Source organism: Panthera pardus, unplaced genomic scaffold, assembly GCF_024362965.1.
Source record: "Panthera pardus isolate Hobbes unplaced genomic scaffold, ASM2436296v1 HiC_scaffold_10, whole genome shotgun sequence".
In the NCBI taxonomy this organism is placed as follows: Eukaryota; Metazoa; Chordata; class Mammalia; order Carnivora; family Felidae; genus Panthera; species Panthera pardus.
In genome coordinates, this window is record NW_026526655.1 from 60,312,822 (window position 1) to 60,338,773 (window position 25,952).

Here is a 25,952-nt window from a genome sequence, read left to right on the forward strand (position 1 = left end):
ATCAAAGAGACATAAAATATATACAAAACAAATGACAAAATGGCAAACATAAATTCTATATTAACAATAATTATGTTAAATGTAACTGACTTGAACACTCCAATTAAAAGATGGACACTGGCTGGCTGGATTAAAAAAAAGCATAATCTAACCATATGTTGTCTAGAAGAGACACACTTTAGATTCAAAGACACAAATAGGCTAAAAGAAAAATCTTGGAAAAAGATACGCTACGGAAACAGAAACCAAAACAAAGCTGGAGTGGTTATACTAATATCAGATAAAAATACACTTTAAGACAAAAATTATTATCAGAGACCAAGATGGACATTTTACAATGATAAAAGATGAATACATCAAGAAGATATAAAATCATAAACATATATACACTTAACCTCAGAGCTCCAAAATGCATAAAGCAAAAACTGACAGAATTGAAAGGAGAAATAGACAAGTCAACCATAGTAGTTGGAGACTTTAATACCCCACTTTCAATAACAGATATGACAACTAGATAGCGGATCAACAAGAAAATAGAAGATTTGAGTAACATTATAAACCAATTAGGCCCAACAACTATCTATAGAACACTCTATCCAACAATAGCAGAATACACATTTTCTCAAAAGTACACATGAACACTTCCCAGGATAGACAATATGTTAGCCATAAAACAAGTCTCAATAAATGTTAAAGGACTGAAATCATACAAACTGTATTTCTAACCACAATGGAATGAAATTAGATGTCAATAACAGAACAAAATGTGGGAATTAACAAATATATATAAATTAAACAACATACTCCTAAAGAAACAATGGGTCAAAGAAGAAATCACAAGAGAAATTAGAAAATACTTTGAGATGAATAAAAATGAAAACACACCATAAAAAAACTTATGGGATACGGGGCACCTGGGTGGCTAGTTGGTTAAGCCATCTGACTTCAGCTCAGGTCATGATCTCACAGTTTGTAAGTTTGAGCCCCATGTCAGGCTCTGTGCTGACAGCTCAGAGCCTGGAGCCTGCTTCAGATCCTGTGTCTCCCTTTCTCTCTGCACCCCTCCCCTGCTTGTGCTCTCTCTCTCTGCCTTTCAAAAATGAATAAATGTTAAAAAAATAAAATAAAACAAAAAACTTATGGGATAGAAAGAAAGCAGTACTTAGAGGAAAATGTATAGCTATAAAAGGTCTCAAATCAATAACCTAAAATCCACCTTAAGAAATTAAAAAAAAGCAAAAAAACAAAACAAAACAAAAAAAAAAACTAAAAAAAAGCAAAATAACTCAAAAGCAAGGAAAAGAAAGAAAGAACAAACATGAGAGTAGAAATTAATGAAATAAAGACTAGAAAAACAATGGCAAAAACTCAACAAAAGTTTTGTTTTTTTGGAAAGATTAACAAAATTGACAAGCTTTTAGCAAGACTGACCAAGAAAAAAGGGAGAACTCAAATTGATGAAGTCAAGAATGAAAGTGGGGACATTACTACCAATCCTACAAAAATAAAAAGGATTATGAGGAAATACTATGAATAATTCTATGCCAACAAATTAAACAACCTAGGTGAAATGGACAAATTCTTAGAAAGGCCTAAAGTATCGAAACTACCTCGGGAAGAAATACAGAATCTGAATAGACTGATAATAAATGAAGAGATTGAACGAGTTATCAAAGTCTTCTCACAACACAAACCCAGATGTCCATCAACTTGATGAATGGATAAACAAAATACTAACAGTATTATTCAACCACAAAAAGGAATGAAGAACTAATACATGCTATAACATTATAGTAAGTGGCAGAAGTCAGTCACTAAAGATCACATATTGTATAATTCCATTTTTATGAAATGTCCAAAATGGGGAAATCCATATACAGAAAGTAGATTAGTGGCTGCCAAAGACTGGGGAGTAGGAGAAGTTGGGGAGTGACTGCTAATGGGTATTGAGGTTTTTCTTGGGAGTGATGAAAATGTTCTGAAATTAGTGGTATGGTAGCACAACTTTGTATTCTAAAAACCACTGAATTATACACTTTTTAAAAAAGTAACAGTAGATGCCTTCAAAATTCATCAAGATGATTATTTTCAATCCAGAATTTCATGTATGAACTTAAAACTGGGAAAATAGCAACTAAGGCTGTGTTGGGGAGGGGAGGTGCTCTACAAGAGCTAATTTCTAAGCTATCATAACAGAAAGCTAGTATTTGCTGTTGAAAATTTTCAAATTTCAGAAATAGCGATATCAGAATACTACTAAAAATACATCAATAAATCCCAGAAAAAATAACTAAAAGATTATCTCTGAGTAGTGGCCTACAAATGGCCAGGAACTAATATATTTGATTTTTATACTCTTTGCATTTATTACTTTAAAACAAAATTTAAAAGGATTATTTAAAAAAGAGCATATTCATACTCTAAGAAACTAAACTATCTAAAGAAGGCTCTCTGGGGTCAGAGAGCCTGACTTCATGTCCTGTTACATTTATTAGTTGGGTAATTAATTATGAGCTCATCACTGTGTCTTAGTTTCCTCACCTGTAAAATTGACAATAAAATTACCTGTGCTCCTTTGTTAAAGAGCCATTATGAGAATCAAATGAAATGATATAAAAGTAGATTGAAAAACATTACTTAAAAATGAAAAGTTATACGCTATCTATGTAACACTGCAAACACTCAAATATTTTATCAAAGTAGGGGCACCTGGGTGGCTCAGTCGGTTAAGCGTCCGACTTCAGCTCAGGTCATGATCTCGCAGTCTGTGGGTTTGAGCCCCGCGTCGGGCTCTGTGCTGACAGCTCAGAGCCTGGAGCCTGTTTCAGATTCTGTGTCTCCCTCTTTTTCTGACCCTCCCCTGTTCATGCTCTCTCTCTCTCTCTCTCTCTCTGTCTTAAAAATAAATAAATGTTAAATTCTAAAAATATATATATATATTTTATCAAAGTAGATATTCATGATGACTGCTAAACTGTGTTTTCAGGATTTATTTTTACTTGCATCATCTGGATTACAGACCAGAATAGAAAGAGACTCAAGGGATAATTCCATAATCTGCCAGATAAATGAAGCAACGTGCTTATTAGCTATTAGAGATAAGATCTCTTTCTAAGAATAAATTAGGTCTTCAAGAAATTATGTGCATGCCTGTACATCAACGAAACAAACAAAACAATGCCGGGGAGCATTTACCTTCACAGTCAAATCCTCGTTACCCAGTGTGACGTGGACTTGAACAGGAGGGTAAACACCTTTGTCAGCATGGTGCTCCATCGTCGCTCGCATCGCGTTCTGAAATACATTAGGGTTCCGTTCAAAACACAACTCTAAAAAAGAAGAAACTAATTCTGATTTTCAAACACATAGGCACCATTTGAAATTAAAAAATTTTTAATTTGCTGGAAATATGCCAAAGTATAATTCTTATAATTATATTTAAAGAATTACTTTAAAAAAATTATTGTCCATTTTGGACGACTGGTGAAATACTTTGACTTAAAGATTTCAACCAAATCCAGGTTGCATATTTTCCAAAACCAGGCATCTCAACACTTAAATAGTTTACATTAAAGCTGAAAATTCTATCCAAATATTTTTATAGTTTAGTAGATAATAACTTATTTTTTGAAAAGAGTTTTGTCTCTATTTTTAGGAATCATTTTAATTGCCATAAATTAAGGAAAAAATTTTTCATGTAGTATTCACAGCAATGGTTTTATGATGTAGAAACTAATCCAATTCATCACTAGTTTGATTTACATTGTAAATATCCCTAGTTTTGATCAGTTCCTAAAGGATACACAGTACACAATGCCAATATATTATGAGCGCTAAAAGATAACATGACATGTAGCAATGGAGGAGAAATTGATAAAACTAGATACAGTTAAAAAGGCAAAAGATGGGACCGAATTTAAAAAATTTTTTAAACTAAATTTTTTAAAAACACTCCTAAAAATTCAGAGTGTGTGGCCCTGACATACACATTAGGATTAAGTATCCCTGGGGATGCTATAATCTCTACCAAAGGCTACTTAAGATTATTGACATTATTATTGACATTATATAAAATCTGTTTTATAATATGGTTATTTATTTTATTAAGCATCATGGGGAATAAGACCTTTATGTAACTGAAATTTTAAGAAAAAAAATTAATCTTAATCCTTTAAGTGCCAATTGCTTATTTATTTTCCCACTTTGAGAAAGATTTTTGTAAGGTATTAGATACGTTCTTGATGTCCTAGAACAAAAGAGCATTCTTGCACTCCTGCTGTTCTATGATATTGTTAGATTTTCTGTGTTTCAGTGTATTTTTCTTTTTCATCGTCAGGCTGAAAGCCACCTCTTCTAGCCGTTTGCTGCTGGCTGAAGACATGTTAACTAAAGTCAGAGAGACTATCAGCTTGATTTAGGGCAGTCATTTTTAGCCACAGGGACCTGTACCACTTCTCCTCACTCACTTTTCTATCCATTAGCCAGTTGTCATTGGTGCGTTATTTGGGAAAAGAGTACTCTCAACATTACTAGACTCATTTTATTTAGCTTTTGAAATTTGTTGTAAGGAGCAAATATGATAGCAGAAGCCCTATAAGTCAATATAAATGACTTTTTCAAAGAAAAAAAATATAATAGTGGGACTCTGGTTTTTTAAGGGTGGAAAATTGAAAATTACTCTTCTAAATATTCCATTTTTAAAAAATATTAATATAGCTTATTGAGCACCTATAATGAGTTGTCATTGTACTGGACATTTAGTATGCTATTCCCAATCATCATAACCTGGATAGTATTATCCTCATTTCACAGAAGAGGAAACTAAGGCTCAAAAAGGTTGACTGATTTTCCCATGGTCACGTATGTATCAAGACCTGGAATTCAAGCCCAGGTCTTTCTGACTTCCCAGTATGAGCTGACTGCTACACTGAGATGTCCATCAGTGTTGACAAAAGGCTGATCTCCAGCAACGTGACACGACACTGAGCATGAAATGACATCTTTTAATGAAACTGAGGAAAACCTGGTAGAGTACTTAATTTTCAGAGCAGATCCCTAACCTCAGAAAAGGACTGATAAAGGTTATGCAATACTATTTTACAAACCTTGAAAAGTTCAAACACCATGTGATAGAGATGGGATGGTACATAAACCACTTGTATTGGCTGTCCTGGTGATTTTGCTACAGAGCAGAAGAGAAAAATATAAAAGTACAGAGAGATGTGCTTCAAGCATTTTAAAGTATATATTGTGTAGTGATGAAAAGAAAACATTTACTATGGAGGACACTATTATTCGGGAGAGAACTGTCACCCCAGTTCTTCAGTATATTAGTGTTTGACCCCACATTCACATATGACAGTGACAACATGAGTTTGCAGTCATTCTTGCGACCCTGAATGACAATCTAGCCAACCCAGCTTCCTATTTCCTCTATGATGGTGAGTCTTTTTAAAGGACACTCAGCCTTTAGGCCAGAATTTTACTTTCCAAAGCAAGAATTTTTTCAATGTAATTTATTGTCAAATTGGCTAACATACAGTGTGTAAGGTGTGCTCTTGGTTTTGGGGATAGATTCCCGGGGTTCATCACTTACATACAACACCCAGTGCTCATCCTAACAAGTGCCCTCCTCAATTCCCATCACCCATTTTCCCTTCTCCCCCAGCCCCCATTGGAAGGCAAACCATAAGAGACTCTTAAATACAGAGTACCAAAACAAGTATTAAAGTCTATAAGTTCCATGGTCCAACTCACATAAACATAAAAAAAAAACAAAAAACTTTTTTTTTTTTAAAGTCATTTTTTTGAATGTTTCTCCCATGTGGAATGTTTTCTGTTTTATTTCAGGCATTTCTATGTATATAGATTTGAATTAAAAAAAAAATTAAGTTAGCATCAATTTATCAAGGGATACAAATTCTACATTCAAACATTTTATTAAATTTAGAAGGCCAGTTGGGGATGTGGTGAGGGGGGCAGGTTGTATGTAAAACAGAACTTAAAGTAGAGCAAAGCAATAAGCCTCACCCTACCTTAGAATTCCAACTGACCCAATAAATTGGACTCTCCTCTGAATAAACCACCCCACGGAAACATGGATGGGACACCTAGAACATGCTCACAGCAGTTCAGGTATAAATATCATCTCTGCATTGTGATTCTCATTTACTGAATGGTATTGTTATGAAACAAAAGTTAATATGGCTTTAGAAAAACACCAAGCAGTTCTATTTTAAATTGAGTAACTTCTTTATTGCTCTCCCACTATATGTTCCAGAATACAGTTTAGGAAAACCCTACTTAATTTTATTCTTCTTAAAGGGTCATCTTCACTTAGTAACTGTTTTTCCCTCTACAAAACTACACTACCCCTCAGAAACACAGAGAAACTTATCAATCTCCTTCCAAGATATCTGAAATTGTTTTGTCCAAAAGGCACACTACTAGTCAGGGTGAAAAGACCATCAGAGATTAACAGATTCTCAAACAGATCAGCATCTTTCTTTCCTCTTTACACCCCCAGTCTTTTTACTTCCTCAATAATAAAAATGATTCACCACTCAGTAAGTGGAATTCTTAAATTCTTCAATTCTACATTATTGAAGTGCATATAAAAGTCAAATATAATTTTCTTGGCATCATTTTTTTCTAACCAAACTAACCAAAAAGAAAACCCACAAAAATAAGGAAAGAATCAACATTATCAATTGAACATAAACAAAACGAGGAAGAAGCCAAAATGCTTTTCAGACAGAATTCAACTAATTACACACATACACGCACACATGCACACGCGCGCGCACACACACACACACACACACATATTTTTAACATGATTGTTCTCCCTCAGCTTTCATATTCAGTGAAAGAGTTTATGAAAAGTCCTTTTATATTAAAACAAATCTAAATTCTTCTTATCATTCCTTCTCAGATAATCACAACACTAATCATTCAGAAAAAGATATCATCAGGCTTACCATTTAGTTCTTCAAGTTCTAGTTCAGGAGAATTAATATAATACAAATCACATAGACGCCTAGCATTTTCATAGCCATCTAGTGTAAATCAAAACAAAAAAAAAAAGCATTAAAATAAATGTATTTCTATATCATGCATTAAGATGGCAATACTATTGATAAACGAAATTTTAAAACCATTTATGGAAGAAAATATAATTTACCAGTCTTAGTTTGGAGAAGGTATGACATGATAAAACCTAACAGCCATAAAGGAAAAATGACAGATATGATTCTAAGAAAATAAAAACATTCATAAAGAAAAAGACACCGTGAACAAAGTAAAAACAGCAGGGTGAAGAAAATATTTACAATACACATAACATATAGAGTTGGTAAAAGTTTAGGAATTCATTGTTTGATACCTTTTTGGAGGTATCAAAATTTTAAATGCATTTTAGCTTTAAAAAAATTTTTTTTAAGTTTATTTATTTTGAGGGAGGGGAGGAGGGGCAGAGAGAGGGAGAGAGAATCTCAAGCAGGTTCTGCACCATTAGTCCAAAGCCCGAAATGGGGCTCAATCTCATGAACCGTGAGATCACGACCTGAGCCAAAATCAAGAGCCAGACGTTTAACTGACTGAGCCACCCAGGTGCCCCTAAATGCATTTTAAATGTCTTAAATTCTAAGAATCTTGCCTTCTAAAATACTAGTAAAGTCAGCACATGTCTAAAGATGTTCACTTCAGTAATACTGGTTAAAAAAAAATTAAAACCTAAATATGCATCAATAGAAGGATGGATTAATACATTCTGAAATACCCATTAAGCCACCCAAAAACCTAAGGTATTTCCATATGTACTGAACGTGGTGTGATGGCTCTAAGCTTATAGAAAAATATACATACAGCATCCATTTTCCCAAAGCAAACAATGTAAGAACAACAATTACATATATACATATGTACATATATGAGTATATGTGGTATAAACAGAAAAAAGTGTGGAAAGATGCAAACCAAACTATTACAGATTATGGCTCCTAGTACAGGGAATTAGAAAGCAGGGGGAGGTGGAGCTTGAATCTTTTTGAAGTGAAACAGGTGCCCTCACAGTATCACCATACTTTGCCTAACAAAGCATTGGATCAACATAATATTCATCCTATACATAATATACAATTAACATCATAAAATTATTCTCAAATCCTTGCATTTGTTCCTAATGTTTTATCTCAAGATATAAGTAATTGTTTTATTGGCATGAATTAACACTCAATAACTTTGATTTTTGCATCCTTCATGAAAGGAGAAATGTAAGCATTTACCTTTAATAACTTCAACTACATTGCAGTTTGGATTTATGCTTCCAATGTGTTTTCGATGAGACGGGCTTCCTTTGCTTTTTCCACCAAACAATAAAGCTATCAAACAAACAAACAAAATAAGCTAAACTCTCTAATGCCCTTTTCCTGATTTGAATACTGTGTCTCTGAATGGTGCCAAACAGTAGAAGAGACACTTTTTTTAAACATAGTATTTTACATTCAATAAGAATACCTCCTTTGCATGACAGCCTATTTACTTAATACACACAAAAAAGCCAAATTAAATGTTTATTAAAGGGAAGTTTTCTAAATAAACTTAAAATATACCAACACATTCATTTTATTTTGCTTCTTCTCCTGACTTCTAGATACTTACAGTGCTGATTGAGTAACATTCTAATTGAAATGCGACTCATGTAGAAGCGATCCAAAAAGTACTGAACATTCTGGCTGGTGACGGGATCCACCCCGAAGCTCTCCTTGTATTCAATCACTCCCTGGGCCATCGTAGGAATAACATCATTGTGTCGGTTCCTGATCCGAATCACAGTATCTGTAAAGCTAAACAAACCTGTCCGTCAAAACAGCCAAATATTTTGACAAGTGAATTTAATACTAAAATCGACGTTTAACCAACCTTTTCTAGGCAAGAAATCCCCACTTCAGTAAAAACGCATCAGTGCATGTTTTCTTCTGCTTATTTAACTTTATTTCAGATCATCAATATATAGAATATAGAATATAAAGACCTCCAAAATAAAACTTTTGAAACTTAATTATTTTCTTGGAACTCCTAAAAGTAAGGCTGCCACAAAACACAATCCTAAAAATGTTAAGGGTTTGCTTTAACCATCATCAACTAAGATCGTTTGAGCATTCCCTACGAGGACAGTATTCCACGGACGTTCAGCATAAGAGAAGACAGAGAGTGCTTGCTTCTAGTGAACACAGCTCTGTGAGGAATGAAGATGAATAAGCCAATAAAGCCCGTCTGTTTTGGAACTATTCCCTATGGTTCCAAGAGAGAAAGCACTACTGAGAACAGAAAAGTAAAAGGAATTTTAATGTCGCTGATCCTAGAAGTTTAAAAATGGGAGAGAAAAAGTCAACTGTTGTGTTAAAAGAAAAATTTTCAAGTCATCCAGCCTTCCCACTTCTGTCATTTAGAAGACATTTATTGCATGGTTAATTTAAAGATCTAGATAAAAGAGAAAAGAAGTCTTAATTACGAAATAAAATCCATCTTGTAACATACCCATCAGAATTTACACTTCTGAATGAGTGCTTTCCCATTCAAAGTCATCATCTTGAGTACTATCAACTTATTCCAGTGATGCTCTCATCGCTCAAAATATTTTTGGAATTCCTAGTTTGTAATCTGCTTCAAAACCAAACTGTTAATCCAAAATACAAACAACAAAACTCCTCAAAAACAACAAACACTCAGCATTCCTAATCACCCCTTTATTTCACCTCTCTCTTTTAAAACCCAAAACAGGATTATTCTGCTTGATTGCTCACCTTATTTTTTAGATTCAGCTCTGACTAGCTATTTTCAGAAGGTTCTATAGTGTACGTTTATTTTTAAGTGCAGGTGCTTAGGTTCAAATCCTGATCCCATCACACTAGTTGGCTATGTGATTTTAATGCTACCTTAAGTTACTTAACTTCTTTGTGCACAGATAGCATTAACTCAAGAGCACTGTTTTAAAGATTAAATATACAGTGTGCTTCAAAGCTAGGCAGAGAGTGAATCCTTGATGTTATTTTCAGACCCAATTATGTTTAAAAGGTGAAATGTTGCCATCATGTTTAAAGACAGTTAAAAAAAAAATGTGCAATAGACTCTGGGGACAACAAAAGAGGTGGGCTTTAAGTTCTGAGCAACATTCATCAGAATAAGCAGATAACTGCCTGAGGGGACTACCTGGGTTTATCAATTCTGGTACACTGGTTATTACATTTGTCATATTATTTTCATCATCTTACAGAGGTCAGAAAGTGAGACCACAGAGGTGTGTTGTAGGCCTTCGGTGTTAAAACAACTTTTTAAAATTAGTTGCAATCTTTAAAACTGGGGGAGATTTTACATTAAAAATCTAAACTTACTGCTTTTAACACACAAAAAAAATCAGACAATCTGAATAATGTCTCTGCATTGGTAATGACTGGCTGCAGCTGAATGTTCACCTGAGCTCTCCAGATAGAGTCCTCTCACCAGTCCCCTATCATCCAAATGGCACCAAGGCCATTTCTGGATTTTCCCTAATCATCAGACTTGAACTGTCTTTTCTTATATTCACTGTTTTACAATATTTGTCTTACTTGTATGAGCTGCTATAGACACATGTACTACTGTATGTTCTCAAGTGGTGAGAAACTAAAAGTTAATTTCCCTAAAGTGACCCAATAGCAAGTTTAAGTTCAATACATTTATATTTTTTACATGATGTTTAAGAGCGTCCGACTTCAGCTCAGGTCATGATCTCACTGTCCGTGAGTTTGAGCCCCGGGTTGGGCTCTGTGCTGACAGCTCAGAGCCGGGAGCCTGCTTTGGATTCTGTGTCTCCCTCTCTCTCTCTCTGCCCCTCCCCAGCTCATGCTCTCTCTCACTCTCAAAAATGAATAAATGTTAAAAAAAAAAATTTAAAAAAAATTGTGTTCCGAATAGGGTCAAAATCATGTACTTACTCATAAATAGTTTTAGCATCTTCAGCACTTTTGTCTTTAAATTCAAGAAGCTCCTGAAGACTCTGAATATACCTAAAATGCAAATCAGTAGGGTAAATTTGTTTTTTCACATTTTGAAATTTCAATATTATGAAAATACTCAAAAGGTATTTTTACCCATCTCTTAATTTTTAATTTAGAATAGTGCTATGAATTATGGTTGAAGTAGGATTTTTATACCCATCCACCTTTGAGCAAAGTGCCTGGCATAAAGTAATAGAAGGTGCACATTTTCTCCTAAGAACATAGGTTACATTTTAGAGTTTTCAGATTTCCTACTTCTTTTATTCTTAAGTTCTATACTCTAAAATAGCTTTTCGGGGTGCCTGGGTGGCTTGGTCAGTTAAGCGTCTGACTTTGGCTCAGGTCATGATCTCACGGTCCGTGGGTTTGAGCCCCGCGTCGGGCTCTGTGCTGACAGCTCAGAGCCTGGAGCCTGTTTCAGATTCTGTGTCTCCCTCTCTCTCTGCCCCTCCCCCATTCATGCTCTGTCTCTCTCTGTCTCAAAAATAAATAACCATTAAAAAAAATAAAATAAAATAAAAAAATAAATAAATAAAAAAATAAAATAAAATAGCTTTTCAATTTCTTAAATTTACCACTATACAGTAGAAATGCTGATTGTCATAAGAATCGAGTCTGTTACCAGTAACTATGTGATCTGAGGGAAATGACTTAATTTGTCTTAGTCTCAGCGAAATGTGGAGGAACACCTACCTCAGTCTATGAGTCTAGCTTAAAACCTGTGTTTTAAAACCCTACAGACCTTCTAGGGCTTTGGTGCTTTACAAAATTTTTAATTAGTTGCAATCTTTCAAAATTGGGAGATTCTACATTAAAAATCTAGACTTGTGGCTTTTCTTTAAACAAACAAAAACCAGATGATGTGGATGGTACTTCCGCAGTGGCAATGACCAGCTGGAGCTGAAGGTGGCTGTCTGTCCTTCAGAAGCAAGCACTCTCCAGGTTAATAGTTTGTGTACCATCAACAAGTATTTGTTAAAAGCCTATAACTTACCACATAGTTCTTTTCAACAGAGCTGAACAAAAACAGAAGTCATACAAATGTAGGTTTTTAATTTATCTAACAATTCACGGTAGCAAATCACCCGTTAAGGAAGGAACAAAATGAGGAAAGCCAAATGACTTTGTCAAGGTCATGCGGCCAAGCATAATGGCAGTACAGGGCCGGAGCTGAAAACACCTCACTACTATTCAATGACTTTCAATTATATAGGCTCTGCTTTGGCTGGTCTGTGGGCACTGTTATCTACAACTGTCTTTAGTAGGCATCCAGGAGCAATGAAAGTGTTTGTAAGATCTGTAAATCCATATGTTGATTTGGAAAGCTGTTCTTGACAAGCAGTGTGTGCCTCTCTTCAGTCCAAAACATTCCAAAGTCAAGTGATTCTGACGTTTGCTTTACCCCTTACTTTTCTCTTCCCTGGCAAGAAAAACTACGCTCTTAATTCAAGAGACGGTTGAGCACTGACAACATGTTAGGCACAGAACAGATTTCAAGATGCAGCATATTCTATTTTCAGTGAAGAATTTTAAAAAACAGAAATAAGCTTCCATAGAAAATTATATGTTCTCCTTTAGATTCCATCAGAGTTCCTAAAACAAATGCCTCTTCTTTAAACCACACTCATAATTGTTCCATACTTGAACCAGATAGCATCTCATTATCACATATTATAGCAGTCATACTTCTTTTGCTTGGTTTTTAAAGTTGAAGTTAGATCAGCTTCTCCTACAAACTATAATGGCTACAAAAAAGTGCTAAGATCTCCATGAATCAGAACTGGGAAAAATCTTGCAGCTAATTTTTATTTTCCATTTAAGACTGAACTCTGGCAAACTCTTTTGTTTGAAATGTATAGTGCTTAAAAGAATTACACTTTTAAATTAATAACATTAACAAGAAAGGCCGTATTTATTTATTTTTTAATTTAAATCCAAGTTAGTTAACATACAGTGTAATAATGGTGTCAGGAGTAGAATTCAGTGATTCATCACTTACATATAACACCCAGTGCTCATCCCAACAAGTGCCCTCCTTAATGTCCCTCATCCATTTAGCCCATCCCCCCCCACCCAACAGCAACCCCCAGTTTGTTCCCCATATTTAAGACTCTCTTATGGTTTGCCTCCCTCTCTGTTTTTATCTTATTTTTCAAGAAAGGCTGTATTTAAATGGCCACGTATATGTTCATACCCTTAATACCTCTACTGTCATATTTTGGAAGACAGCATAGTTTCTTATATGATTCCACTAATTTCTAATTACTTTAAAATGGGAGAATAAAGATTTTAACTTTTGTGTTTGACAAAGATATACTACAGTAAAATAAATTCAGTTTATTCAAAAATATATACACACTTTAATACATTTTATCATTCTGACTAGAGCATGGTATAGTAGAAAGAAACAAATCTGGGCTTGAATCCTACCTCCACTATGAATGGTACTACCTTTGGCAAAAGGCCAGTAGGTGCTTCAATTTCCTCATCTGTAAATGATGATAATAATGCCTAATGGGCAGAGTTGTCAAAGGGATTAAAGGTAATGCCTATAAATCCCTAGCCATCAACAAATGGTAGACATATATTTTTTGTAGATATTTTTTATTATAACATAACATCCCTACAGATTTAATATTAGAAATCTTAAATTTAGTGTGTGTATTTCTATGCAGTTCTGATTGGTTGTTTGTTTGTTTTCTCAAAGTCAAGGAGTGGTAGAGTCCAGGATTCAGGGGACAAGCCCAGACACACCCAAAAAGAGGTGGAGGAATGCTGTTACTACCGTAAGAATCCACTGAAGAGTAAAAGAGTATTTGCTTTCACCTTGAGTAAAGTCCGTAAGTCCATTGAAATTGCAAACACAAGATGGGAATCTTACCAGCTTTGGACTAACTGAACTGATGGAGTCCTGAGAAGATTATCTGGGAGTAGACTTATTTCCTTCATTATATTTGCCAATCTAACAGGCAGCTCTTGCCGCAGAAACATAAATGAGGTCTTTTCACAAGCATTCATAGATCCTAAAACGAAACAAGGTGGGAACAGCAGTAAGTAGAGCCCATAAGGCAGTAGAAGCCAAGAGGCAGGGAGAAACGCAGAGGGAGTTACTTGGCAACGTCAGAGTGGTAGTAGCATCACCTTCATGACAGGGAATGAGGACGAAAGGGATGAGATAACCCAGTCAGCAGGGTTGTGAGGCATCCTAAATGACCTAAGTCGTGACATTCCAATCGCTTTGTAGAGCAGTGAAGATACTCTCCCCTCTCCATCACTTGCATCCTTCCTGTGATTATCTTAGCACCAAGGTAACCTGAGCAAGTCTGAACAAGGTGCAGAGTCTAATTTACAGGAGGACCTGCCAAAGCCTATTAACTGGATGCTATTATTTAGAAAATCTGTTTCCTAACTCCAGGTTTGTAAGAAATGAATACCTGTCCAATATAAACAGAGAAATTTGGTCATGTGCGTGGGAACCACGATAAGCAAAGAGCTGATGTACAGGAGGGATTTCAGGCAACAGAAAGCAAAGAATACCAATACCTGTTCAGCAACCATCTTCAAGCTCCCCCTCCCCTCACCCCCACCCCCAGGTCTTATTCAATAGTCTGATTCCTGGTAAGCATCCTGCTCTTCCTCCACTCCTGTACCAAGCTACTAAGCAGAACAGTTGTAGAATGTCCTTTGACAAGCAGTTCTATTGAAAGTTAAACTAAAAAATCATGTTATTTCAGCAATGCATTTTGAACTCACGAATGTCATCTTGCTGTTTTAGAAAGGCAGCCTTAGCCAAAACTAGATCGTTCCTAGCAGTAATTACCGAATTAAAGGAAAACACTTTCTTGTGAAAGTTTAATGGCATACTGTGAACAAGGCCAAATTCACCCCTTAATCACACTACAGTCATTTTAAAGTAACAACAAAGAAAACCGAGGGCTTTGCGCCAAAAAGAGTTCGCCTCTGTACACCACAATTTTAAGATAAAGCTGCCAGCTAAGCTGATATCTTTTGAGCCCACCAGAGATCCATTACTGACTTAACAGTACTCACAATGCAGAAGATAACTTTTTCTACTGAAATGTTATGACTTTATTCGAGTTTATTAGTTTTCCCTCCCCCCCCCACGCCTCCATATGAGAAGTCAAAGTTATAAGTCTAACTTTGCAATTTCTCTGCAATCTGTTGCATCCTTTCTAGAGAAAACCAGGAAGGGCCCACCGGAAGACGAGGAAAGTGGACAGTCGCCTCTACAGGGTGAAATGTGGCAATCCCCACGTCTAGTGCTCACGCACTTTACGTGTGCTCAACACTTACTTGCTGATGATGAAATGAATGTGCTGTTGGTGGAAACACTATTAAGCAAGTGGCAAGGAAAACATTCTATGAAACAATTGGGCCAGTTATAACCTGCTTCCCCTATCATCGCGCCAATTTTATGCAATCATCGTCTACAAAACTGAGCATTTATCATCACTGTGCAGAATCCGAACACGACTCCCGGGAGTGTGCAGCACACTTGCCTCCAGCCGGAGCTCTACTCTTCGGAAGGCGCCTGGCAGAGAGCGCGGCTCCGCACGTGCGCTGAAAGGCGGGAGGTCATTCCGCCCGCGGCCCTCCAGGTTTGTTTTTCAACAATACACAATAAAAAGGCACACGCCCCCGGTTATTTATCCCGCCCGCCAGCGCGTGCACCTGAGCTTGGGGATCTGTCCGCAAGGGAGGAAGGAAACACCTACAGCGTTGGGGGGGGGGGGGGGAGACGTTAAGAAGGAGGGGTGCGCCAGAGGTGAGAGGGGGCCAGCGAGGGCCGGGCCCGTCCCGGGTCAGGGGCCGCATTTCCCCGAGCAGGGCCGCGCACAAAGGCCCTAGGCCCGGGCCGCACTCACCGAAGTCCAGGAACTGCTTCATAGAGAGCGGGGACGGCGAGAAGCGCGCGTAGAAGTCCACCTGGCCCGGAACGCCGCTTTCGGGCGCCGGCCCGGAGGCCGAGTCCGAGGTGAGGCTGCGGCTGGCGCCGGGGCTGGCCGCGCGCAGCCCGGAGCCCGGGCCGGCCGAGGCGGCTCCGCGAAGCAGCCGCGCCAGCCTCATGCCGAGCCCCGCCGGAGGAGCCGGAGCTGGGGTAGCCAGGTCGCCGCTCAGCGCCTCGGCCGGGCGGTACGTGAGGGACGTGGCGACCCTCGGGGGCGGGGAGCGGCTGTCACCGCCGCGGCCACCGCCCCCCTCGCCGGAGCCCGGCCCCCTGCGCCGCGGGGCGGGACCCAGAGAGGGAGGCGGGGAGAGAGGCGGGAGCGGGAGTGGGGTCCGCCCCTGTGCTAAAGTCCAGCCTCCGTGCGCCGGGGCGGTGCCGGCGAGCAGTGGGGCGGGGAGAGCGTGCGCAGGTCTGCCGGCGGGAAGCCGTGGGTGCGGGAGGAGCCTAGGCTTCTTCAGTCCCCGGCCCGCCCTGCAGCTAGGAAGCCCGTAGGTGGCCGTGGCGCCCGAGCCCCTAAGGCGCCCTCGCTTACTGGTATGCCCCCTTCCCACGCTCTCTCCGAGCACACCCCACCTTCCTGCTATCTGTGCCTCTCCGGCCTCAGCCAAAAGGCTGAAGGACTGGGCCGCGCTTCGCTTCCCACACCTGTGTGCTGGCTGTCCGAGCGCTTTCCAGAAACTCTCCTCTGTGATACAAACCCCACATTTTACAGGTGAAGGAGCCAAGACCCGGAGAGCTTCAGGATCTGACCCTTGCCAAGCAGTGGTACAAAAATACGGATGAACAAGGGGGAATGTGGCCCTAAATGTTGTCAGCGACTGCAGACCCAGAAGATGATTGGCAACCCAACTTCAAGTCTTAGGTGACAAGTCTTCGGGCACGGTCAGCAAAGTACTTAAAGGGTCCCTCTCCTTGACTGACTGACTTTAACTGTCTTCTCAGCCTCACAGTTTGGCTGCTCCATCCTTTCCTCTTCTGCTCCGTCTTCCTCGACTTAGACGATGGGGCACCTCTGGATATGGTTAGTTGAAAACGCATTTAATACGGTTAACTTATCCAGCGTCGTAACCTAGCCTAGTGGACCTTGAATGTGCTCAGAACACTTCCATTAGCCTACAGTCGGGCAAAATCCTCTTAACACAAAGCCTATTTTATAAGAACATGCACCTTATTGAATACTGTACTGAAAGTGAAAAACAGGATGGTTGTAAGTACATCGGTTGTTTACCCTGGTGATTATGTGGCAGACTTGGAGTTGGAGCTGCTGATACACAGCATCACGAAAGAAGATTGTACCACGTTGCGTCTTGCTTGGGAAAACATCAACATTCAAGGTATGATTTCCACTGAATGGATATCGCTTTTGCTGCATTGTAAAGTAGAAAAATCATAAGTTGAACTGTTGAAAGTCAGGAACTGCCTGTAGTGAATATAAGACTAGACAATTTCTTACATTGGTTAATGCCCTAGAGCTACAAAAGTTGCAATCTGTGCTGAAAATCACCACTGCTGTCCCTCCTCTCCACTGCGACTTCCCCCTCTATCCATCCCCAGTACTTAGGTATGTCTTAGATGAAACAAAATTACTTTTTCCTGGGTAGTTTATCAGTAAAATATGAATGCATGTATAGCTCCAGCAATCACTGGGATAGAAGCTCCAAAATCTTAAAGGTTATGCATAGTATTATTCAGCTCCTTCAACCACTGTTTGCAACTCTGCTGCTTTCCACCTGAGCAGGTGGAGGGATTCAGCTGAACACTGACTCGTGTGGAAGTACAAAGGCCCAGCAAGAATCTTGAGATTTATTTTAGCAACTTTGTTCTCCCAGAAACTAACTCAGCTGTTTATTAAAATATTTTTTTTTCTCCAAAGTATCTTCACCACCAAACTTCTGCTCAATATCCAGAGAGTGATTCTATGAAAACACATTAAAAATGGTATCAACATTTTACTTTTTGGTCAAAGGCTTACTGTCCAGAAGCTGGAGAGAACATTAGAGTTTTTCAGGGATCTATTAACCCGACGATTGGTAAAAATATCTTAGGGGAAGCAGTTTTAGGGAAGGAAAAAAATGTCCTTCCCTGCCAGGTTTTTCCAGCTGGTTTAGGAATTAAATTGACATGAGACAGATTAACAGGAGAAAAACCCAATTCATTAGGCGCATATGGAGACCCAATAATGAAATCAAGATCCAAAGAAATGACCAAGACTCGCAGTTTTTATACATTTTAGACAAAAAGACAATAAATTTGTGAGGAATTAACAGGATAAAGAAAATAAATGTTTGAGAGTTTTAATTAAGAATTCTAAGAATTTGGGCTGAGGTTTTAGATTAGTAAAAAGTAACAAGGTTTGCCTGGGTGGCTCAGTTGGTTAAACTTCTGATTCTTGATATTGGCTCAGGTCGTAATTTCACAGTTCGTGGGTTTGAGCCCCACATTAGGCTCTGCCCTGGCAGTGGGGAACCTGCTTGGGATTTTCTCTCTCCCTCTCTATCTGCCCCTCCACCCTGTCTAAATAAACTTAAAATAAAAGTGACAAGGTTTGTTTCTACAACTTTCTCAGCTTTAAAATCTCTATCTCTGGTGATAAGGTTGTCTTTTTACTTCTTAGTACAGGGAAGGTAACTTTCATAAGGAAGGTTTATTTTCTGCCTAGGCGGTGGTGGGGGTGGGGGACAGAGGAAGGTCTGTGTCCTTACACTGGCTATTTCCCAAGTAGCCTCATGTAACCATTGGTTACTTAGTAACATGTTGTGCTTAGTAACATGTTGTTTAGCCTCCATGTGTTTGTGCTTTTTCCAAGTAGCTTCAATTCAAAATAACCAATATGCCATGTGGCACATTTTGGGGGCAGCCTGCCCTGGGCCTCTCCAGTTCCCTCTGAAACTTCCCTGGGAGTTTCAATATGAAAAGCTGAGCTGGTGACTGTGGAGAGAGAAACTGAGCTAGTGAGCGGTAGGAGATCTGCAAAGAGGAAAAAAAAGCACGTAGATTAGAATGAGGAAGCAAACAGAAGAACAAATCAGAGCGCATTTCCCCACATCCCATTAAGCCAGCCTCCCAACCCCAGAAATAGTAAATATTACTGTTTCATTTATCTGATGACAAATATTAATCCTTTATTATGACAGATTTAAGTTAGGTATTATTTGTCCCCTTTGGTTTACACGGATGCAACATTTTTCACCAGGGAGCTCCTCCTTGCTGAGCTGCCAGTGTGTGTAGGGCATGACGATTTTGCAGTACCAAAGAGGCTAAGCTGTTAACTTCTGACTGGAGTTTTCAAAGTTTGCATAGTGGTATTGAACTATTCTACTACAGAGAGAGATTTAGGATTGCCTTTTCTAATTCATAATCTCCAAGATTTGGGAATGAAAACCCTTAAAGCTGAAAAGAAGGTGGGCTTGAGATATACAAGCAGAATTTCTATGATTTTTTTGAGAGGCGTGTTTGTGTGACATAATTTTATGAACAAAGGAACCCAAGTTTATAATTTGGCATGTAAGGTGGAGTATTTAGTGACAGAAGGAGGCAGTTCTGAACCCACATTGTCCTGAAAACTTAGGTGGGAACCCTTTATGTACTTTGTTGCTACATAAGATAAAAAGGGGTTATGATTGGGGCACCTGGATGGCTCAGTCAGTTCAGCATCAGACTCTTGATTTCCACTCAGGTCAACACTCAGGGTTTATAGGATTAAGCCCCGCTTCTGGCTCCATGGTGACAGTTTGGGTGGGGCCTGCTTGGGATTCTCTCTCTCCCTCTCTCTCTGCCCCTTCCCTGCTTATGTTCTTTCTCTCTCTCAAAATAAATAAATAAACTTAAAAATAAAAAAGAGGGGTATGATTTACAGACAAGGTTAGGTTGGAACCTGTCATTTTTTTTTTTTTTTTTTTTTTTTTTTTGAAATAGAAAGCTAACGAGTGCAAGCAGGGGAGAGGGGCCGGAGGAGAAGGAGAGAGAATTTTAAGCAGGCTCCACACTCAGTGCAGAGCCTGACCCGGAACTTGATCCCATGACCCTGGGATCATGACCTAAGCCCAAATCAAGAGTGGGACACTCAACCTACCCAGGCACCCTTGAAACCTGTAGTTTCTTTTTTTAATGTTTATTTATTTTTGAGAGGGGGAGGGGCAGAGAGAGAGGGAGACACAGAATCTGAAGCAGGCTCCAGGTTCTAAGCTGTCAGCGCAGAGCCCGATGCGAGGCTTGAACCCATGAACCATGAGATCATGACCTGAGCTGAAGTCGGATGCTCAACCCACTGAGCCACCCAGGCACCCTGAAACCTGTAATTTTTAAAGTCTGGAGTATTCCATGACCTTTGCCATTGATAATGTTAATATCCATACATCTCTATTTTTCCTGTCAGTCTATGAGAGCAGAACAGGTTGTGAAATAGTGATGTAGGAGGTCTATAGTTTGGTTCTGGCAGCTATAAAGCTTACTGCTGTCATCGAGCCAAAGAAATCTGCAATTCTGATCCACCCAAATATAGTGTGTGGTATTGGGCAGTCTAACAAGAGGGGCAGCTGATATGTAAACCCGTTTGGTGATTTGGCAAACTTTTATGCTAGAGTTATTTTTAATCTCCTTGCCAAGTTTAAAAATGCCATTTTCGAAAAAAAAAAAAAAAAAAAGAAAAGAAAATGCCATTTTCAGCATCAAACACAGAGTTTGGTTGTAATACTAGCTTGGTACGTCATCCAGGAGAAGTCCAGTGGCAGGTCTGTTTTCAATGTAACAGGAAAAATCTTCAGCTATTGTTTTCACCCTGACAAGGGATAGTCTTTGAGCTTCTGTAGAGATTTTCTGCGGCCCATGTAACTCACCAGGGAAAAAGGCAGAGTAACTTTCTTCTGATCATGGATATCACACCTTATTATTTACCTGTCTCCCTTGCTCAGTCCATCAGATGTTTACATTAGCAGGAACAAAGACCAGTTTGGGCTTTTTTTTTTTTTTTTAATGTTTTATTTTGAGAGAGACAGAGTATGTGAGCAGGGGAGGGGCAGAGAGAGAGGGAGAGAGAGAGAATTCCAAGCAGGCTCTGCACTGGCAGTGCAGAGCCCTATGCAGGGCTCCATCTCATGAACCCTGAGATCATGACCTGAGCCAAGATCAGGAGTCCAAAGCTTAACCAACTGAGCCACTCAGGCGCCCCGACCAAACACTGTTTTATTTTATTTTTTTTTTAAACATTTATTTATTTTTGAGACAGAGAGGGACAGAGCATGAACAGGGGAGGGGCAGAGAGAGAGGGAGACACAGAATCTGAAACAGGCTCCAGGCTCTGAGCTGTCAGCACAGAGCCCGACGCGGGGCTCGAACTCACGGACCGTGAGATCATGACCTGAGCCGAAGTCGGACGCCTAACCGACCAAGCCACCCAGGCGCCCCCCAAACATTGTTTTAAAAGAGATCAATCCATGTCTCCTATATGGAGTATTCTGGATTTTAATAAAGACCAAGTTTGGTTCTTCTGGCCATTTAAGTCAGTTTCTTGACACATCTTTTCTAAGGTTCTTTTTAGATCTAGATTTTTATGTTCCATTTGCTCTGATGATTGAGGTTAATAGGGGATGTGAAATTTTAATGAGTGCCCCAGAGTTTTTGCAAGCAGGCGGTTTATCTCTGCTATAAAATGAGTTCCTTCGTCTAACTCAGTCCATAAAGGAATGTCAAATGAGGAATAATCTCAGCTACTAATTTCTTTACCACTGTTGTGGCGTGAGCACATCAGTGTAGCATACAGTCTACACAGTCAGGTAGCATTCAGACCCTTCACTAAATAGGCAGATAATAGCCAAATAGGGAGAATAGCTCAAGGTGGGGGGTGAGTCTATAAAATCCATTTAAAATGCCATAAAGGGCATTGTGGGCCTAAGAGGACTTCTTAGGGGCATGCTGATTTGGTAAGATGTATGAGTAGTACTCTGGGAGATAATTTGGTCAGAAATTTTACGGATGCCACGGCAGAACCAATTGTTTTTTTTAGTTCCTTAATTAATCTGTTTGCACAGGTTAACTTTAAAAATAAGCTGCCAGTTGTTTTATCAGAGCAAATGGGTTTATGTGGGAAAAGCAGGGAATTGCAGTTTGGGACAAGCAGTTTGTGGCAAAACCATAGGCAAGTCTGCAGAACAAGAAGAGGGGTGCTCTTTTATAGAGGGGAGGGGGGAAGTTGGGAGGGCTGTTATAAGCGAAAAGCCCGTTAGAGTAAACTGGGAGTTTGAAGTATATAGTGGCTTTTCATTGGCTGATTTGTGACTGTCTCTTGGTAGCTGAGCTGCTACCAAGGAAAGTGGCTTTGAGTTGCAGACTTCCTGTTGGTTCTGTAATTGAAAATGAGAGATAGAGTGTGAGAGCTCCCCCAGCCAAACCTCCCAACTTCCTTTTAGTGAGGTTTCCCTTCATTGACTTTCACGCACTTGTGTCCCATTTGGTGGGAGATAAGTGCTAGCCAAAAGGTTATAAGAAAAGGGGCTACAAGGAGTCCATTTGACCCAATATATATAATCCATCTGATAATTATTTCCACCCTTTTGTATGTAATTGTCTTTTAAAATTGGAGGGCATTTGTATGATAATAATATGAGTCAGGGATAAAGGTAGGGTTAAAAACTGGGTGGATTGAGGATGGGGGAGTGGTATGTTTTGGGCTGCATATTTAGCAGCCCTGTTAGCTCTGTGGTTTCCTAAAGATACACTATCAGTTTCCTTAGTATGAACTCAGTAGTGAATAATGGTAATTTTAGAAGGGAGGTGTATAGCTCATAATAGGTCAGCAGTTATGAGCCCATTAACAATGGGAGTATCCACCAAAGTTAAGAATCCATGAAATTTCCAGATTATGCCAACAGCATGGCAGATTCCAGAATCCGTGTAAATAGTAGCAGTTTTCCCCTTCCACCAGTATATAAGCTCTAGTAAGAGCTAGGAGTTCAGCCACTTGGGCTATTTTACTGTGAGCAAAAAATATGCCTCCAAGTGTTTTATGGGGGGAAATTATGGCACAACCAATGATTATGTTTCCCTGGAAATTTTGTTTACAGGAGCCATCACAAAACGGAAGTAAGTCTGGATTATCTAGAGGGATGTTTGAGAGACACTCTTGTGGTTTTGAGATCATACTTACAGTTGTAAGACAATCGTGGGGAATAGAGTGGGGCTCTCCATTATCAGAGAGGTTAGTAAGGTAACTGGATTTAAAGTTCTTCAGTGACGTAAGTTAATGGGTTAGTCAAGAGAGCTTAATCATTCATAAGTGGTCTGTCATTGGGTAGAGAGATGCTGTGACTTAAGAACTTGTAAGAGAGCAAACACAGCATGGGGAACACATAGGTGAATGGGGAAGCCTAATGTAAGAGTAGGGGGTTTGCCCATCAAGGTGGAAGCTGTAGCCATTGCATGTAAGCATGGAGGCATACCTGATGCCACAGGGTCTAATTGGCGTGAGAAATATGCTGTTGGCCATTCAGGAGAGGCAAAAGGTTGTCCAAGAGTGCCTGCAGCAAAGCCATTGTTTTCATGGCTGTATGAATGGAAAGGTGTGTCAAAATTAGGTATGTCAGAAGTGTGGACAGAGCTGATTTTATGTCTTCAAAAGAGGTTAATGCCTCTGAAAGCCAGAAAATGGGCTCTGGGGTGATATCTGAGACAAGAGCATACAAAGGTTTAACAAAAACTGCAAAATTAGGAATCTGTTGGTGGCAGTAGCCCTCTGCCCCTAAAAATTCATTTAACTGTTTTGGGGAGAGGGCTGGGCAAAATGACTCAAGGCATTTTGGAATATATATATTTTTTATGTTTTTATTTTATATTTCAGGGAGAGAGAGAGAGAGAGAGAGAGAGAGAGAGAGACAAAGCATGAGCAGGGGAGGGGCAGAGAGAAGGAGACAGAATCTGAAGCAGGCTCCAGGCTCCCAGCCGTCTGCACAGAGTCCGATGCAGGGCTTGAACTCACAAGCAGTGAGATAATGACCTGAGCCTAAGTCAGACGCTTCACCTACTGAGCAACCCAGATGCCCCATGGAGTGAGGTTTTGAATGCCCTGACGTATCGCATATACTGAAGAGATAACAGTTGCATGTACCCACTGATATTTAGATTTAAAGGTTTTATGGCCTTGTTCAGCTATTGCCTTTAAGAGAATGAAGAAGTTATAAGAGCTCCCGAGTTAGTTTAATTACAGAGTAAAAGGTCATCAACATACTGCACTAGTGTGGAAGCTTGGGTAGAGGTTATGGGGTCTAGGGTGGCTTTAAGGACTTGGGGAAATATTGAGGAGGACTCGTAGTAGCCTTATGGTATGTGAGTCCATGGCAATTGTCTCCCTTTAAATGGAAATGCAAAAAGGAATTGTGAGTCTGGGTGGGATTGAAAAGAAAGCTGAGGAAGGGTCAGTTACTGTAACCCAGGTTGCATCAGCAGGAATCCAGCTAAGAATAATAGCTGAATTTGGATTTGGGACTCTAGGGTGCCAAGGAATTACAGAAGAGTTTCTGTGCCTTAGGTCCTGTACAAATCAATAAATTTGGTTTCCCTCTGAGTCAAACTTGCCTTCTTTCTTTATGGCAAGATTGGGTTGTTGTGTAGGGTAAGGTAGTAAAGACAAGAACGTCTTGTTTTAAGAGAGGGTCTCTTGCAAGGTTAATTCTTTGTTCTGATTTCTGGAGAGATGGTTTGAGCTACTGATTGAAATGGTTTATTCCTTTTCCAAGAAATGCACACAGGCTCTGCACTTCATAATATTTCAACTTCATTTGCATGTGTAGCCCAAAGGCAAATTGGACACCTTTTTAAAAAATATTTATTTATTTATTTACTTACTTACTTACAGAAAGGTGAAAAAGGTAAAATCAAGGCTTTGAAAGTAGTTATAAAATGAACATGTCATTATCACATTGTATACTTAAAAAATATTTTTTTAATGTTTATTTATTTTTGAGAGAGAGAGAGCATGAGTGGGTGAGGGGCAGAGAGAGAGGCAGACAGAATCCAAAGCAGGCTTCAGGCTCTGAGGTGTCAGCACAGAGCCTGACGCAGGCCCTGAACCCATGAATCATGAGATCATGACCTGAGCTGAAGTCAGACGCTCGGCTGAGCCACCCAGGCACCCCATGTATACTTTAAATCTTACAATTTTGTCAGTTTTACTTCAGCAAAGCTAAAAAATAATAATAATAAAATGAACATGCCAAAAATTTAAGACATTAATTAAATGAGGCAACCAGAAAAGATGTTACAACCAGTTCAAAGGAGAACTCAAAAAAAAGGAAAACAGAAGTGAATTTGCAAAGGGCATCAAAATTGGCTTTTTTCCTTTTAGGAATCAGAAACCCTCCATCTGACAATTTATTTTCATGGATATAGGCAAGCATAATTTTGCATTATCACTTATCTACAATTTGCAGAGTTAGAAATAGCTCCAAGAGAATGATGAATCAGAATCAGACCCTTTAGAAAGTTATGCTCTAAGCAATGCTTTATATTCCACTGGAGCATGATATTTTCTTATATACATTTGCCTTCTCGAACAAAATTTGAAGAAAAATTCAACTGAGTAAAATTAAAATTTTTTTCTATTATTGAAGTATAGTTATATGTTATATTAGTTTCAGGTATGCAACATAGCAAATCAGCAGTTCCATACTTATGCAATGCTCGCCACAATGAGTGTAGTTACAATATGTCACCATACAATGTAATTACAGTATCATCGACTATATTCCCTATGCTGTACTTTCATCTCAGTGACTTATTTGTTTTATACCCAGAAGTTTGTACCTCTCAATCCTCTTTGCCTATTTTGTCCATCCTGCAACCCGCGTCCCCCCATATGGTAATCAAGAGTTTGTTCTCTGTATTTATGAATAGTTTCTATTCTGTTTTTGTTTGCTTATTTTTTTTTTTTTTATATTCCACATATAAGTGAAATC

The 25,952-nt window shown here is 39.0% G+C and overlaps 1 protein-coding gene and 1 long non-coding RNA gene across 6 annotated transcripts in view; one reads left to right on the forward strand and one right to left on the reverse strand.

Annotated features, from left to right (window-relative positions):
• Nucleotides 1-16,127, reverse strand: part of PDK1 (pyruvate dehydrogenase kinase 1) — a 32,890-nt gene extending 16,763 nt beyond the window's left edge. For both annotated transcript variants that reach the window (XM_019459686.2, XM_019459683.2), the window contains exons 1-8: nt 15,926-16,127; nt 13,921-14,062; nt 10,977-11,048; nt 8,662-8,846; nt 8,286-8,381; nt 6,981-7,058; nt 5,106-5,182; nt 3,196-3,294 (exon numbers count right to left, since the gene is read on the reverse strand). In XM_019459686.2, the coding sequence (XP_019315231.1) occupies nt 3,196-3,294; nt 5,106-5,182; nt 6,981-7,058; nt 8,286-8,381; nt 8,662-8,846; nt 10,977-11,048; nt 13,921-14,062; nt 15,926-16,127 (951 nt within the window). The remainder of the gene's footprint in view (nt 1-3,195; nt 3,295-5,105; nt 5,183-6,980; nt 7,059-8,285; nt 8,382-8,661; nt 8,847-10,976; nt 11,049-13,920; nt 14,063-15,925) is intronic.
• LOC128778391 (uncharacterized) overlaps nt 15,296-25,952 on the forward strand; it is a 57,206-nt gene continuing 46,549 nt past the window's right edge. The window contains exons 1-2 of one of the 4 annotated variants that reach the window (XR_008423983.1): nt 15,296-15,658; nt 16,721-17,029. This is a non-coding gene — a long non-coding RNA (uncharacterized LOC128778391). Of the gene's footprint in view, nt 15,659-16,082; nt 16,194-16,385; nt 17,030-17,255; nt 17,343-25,952 lie in introns of those variants that run through there. The other 3 variants (XR_008423982.1, XR_008423984.1, XR_008423981.1) reach the window with 3 other exon arrangements.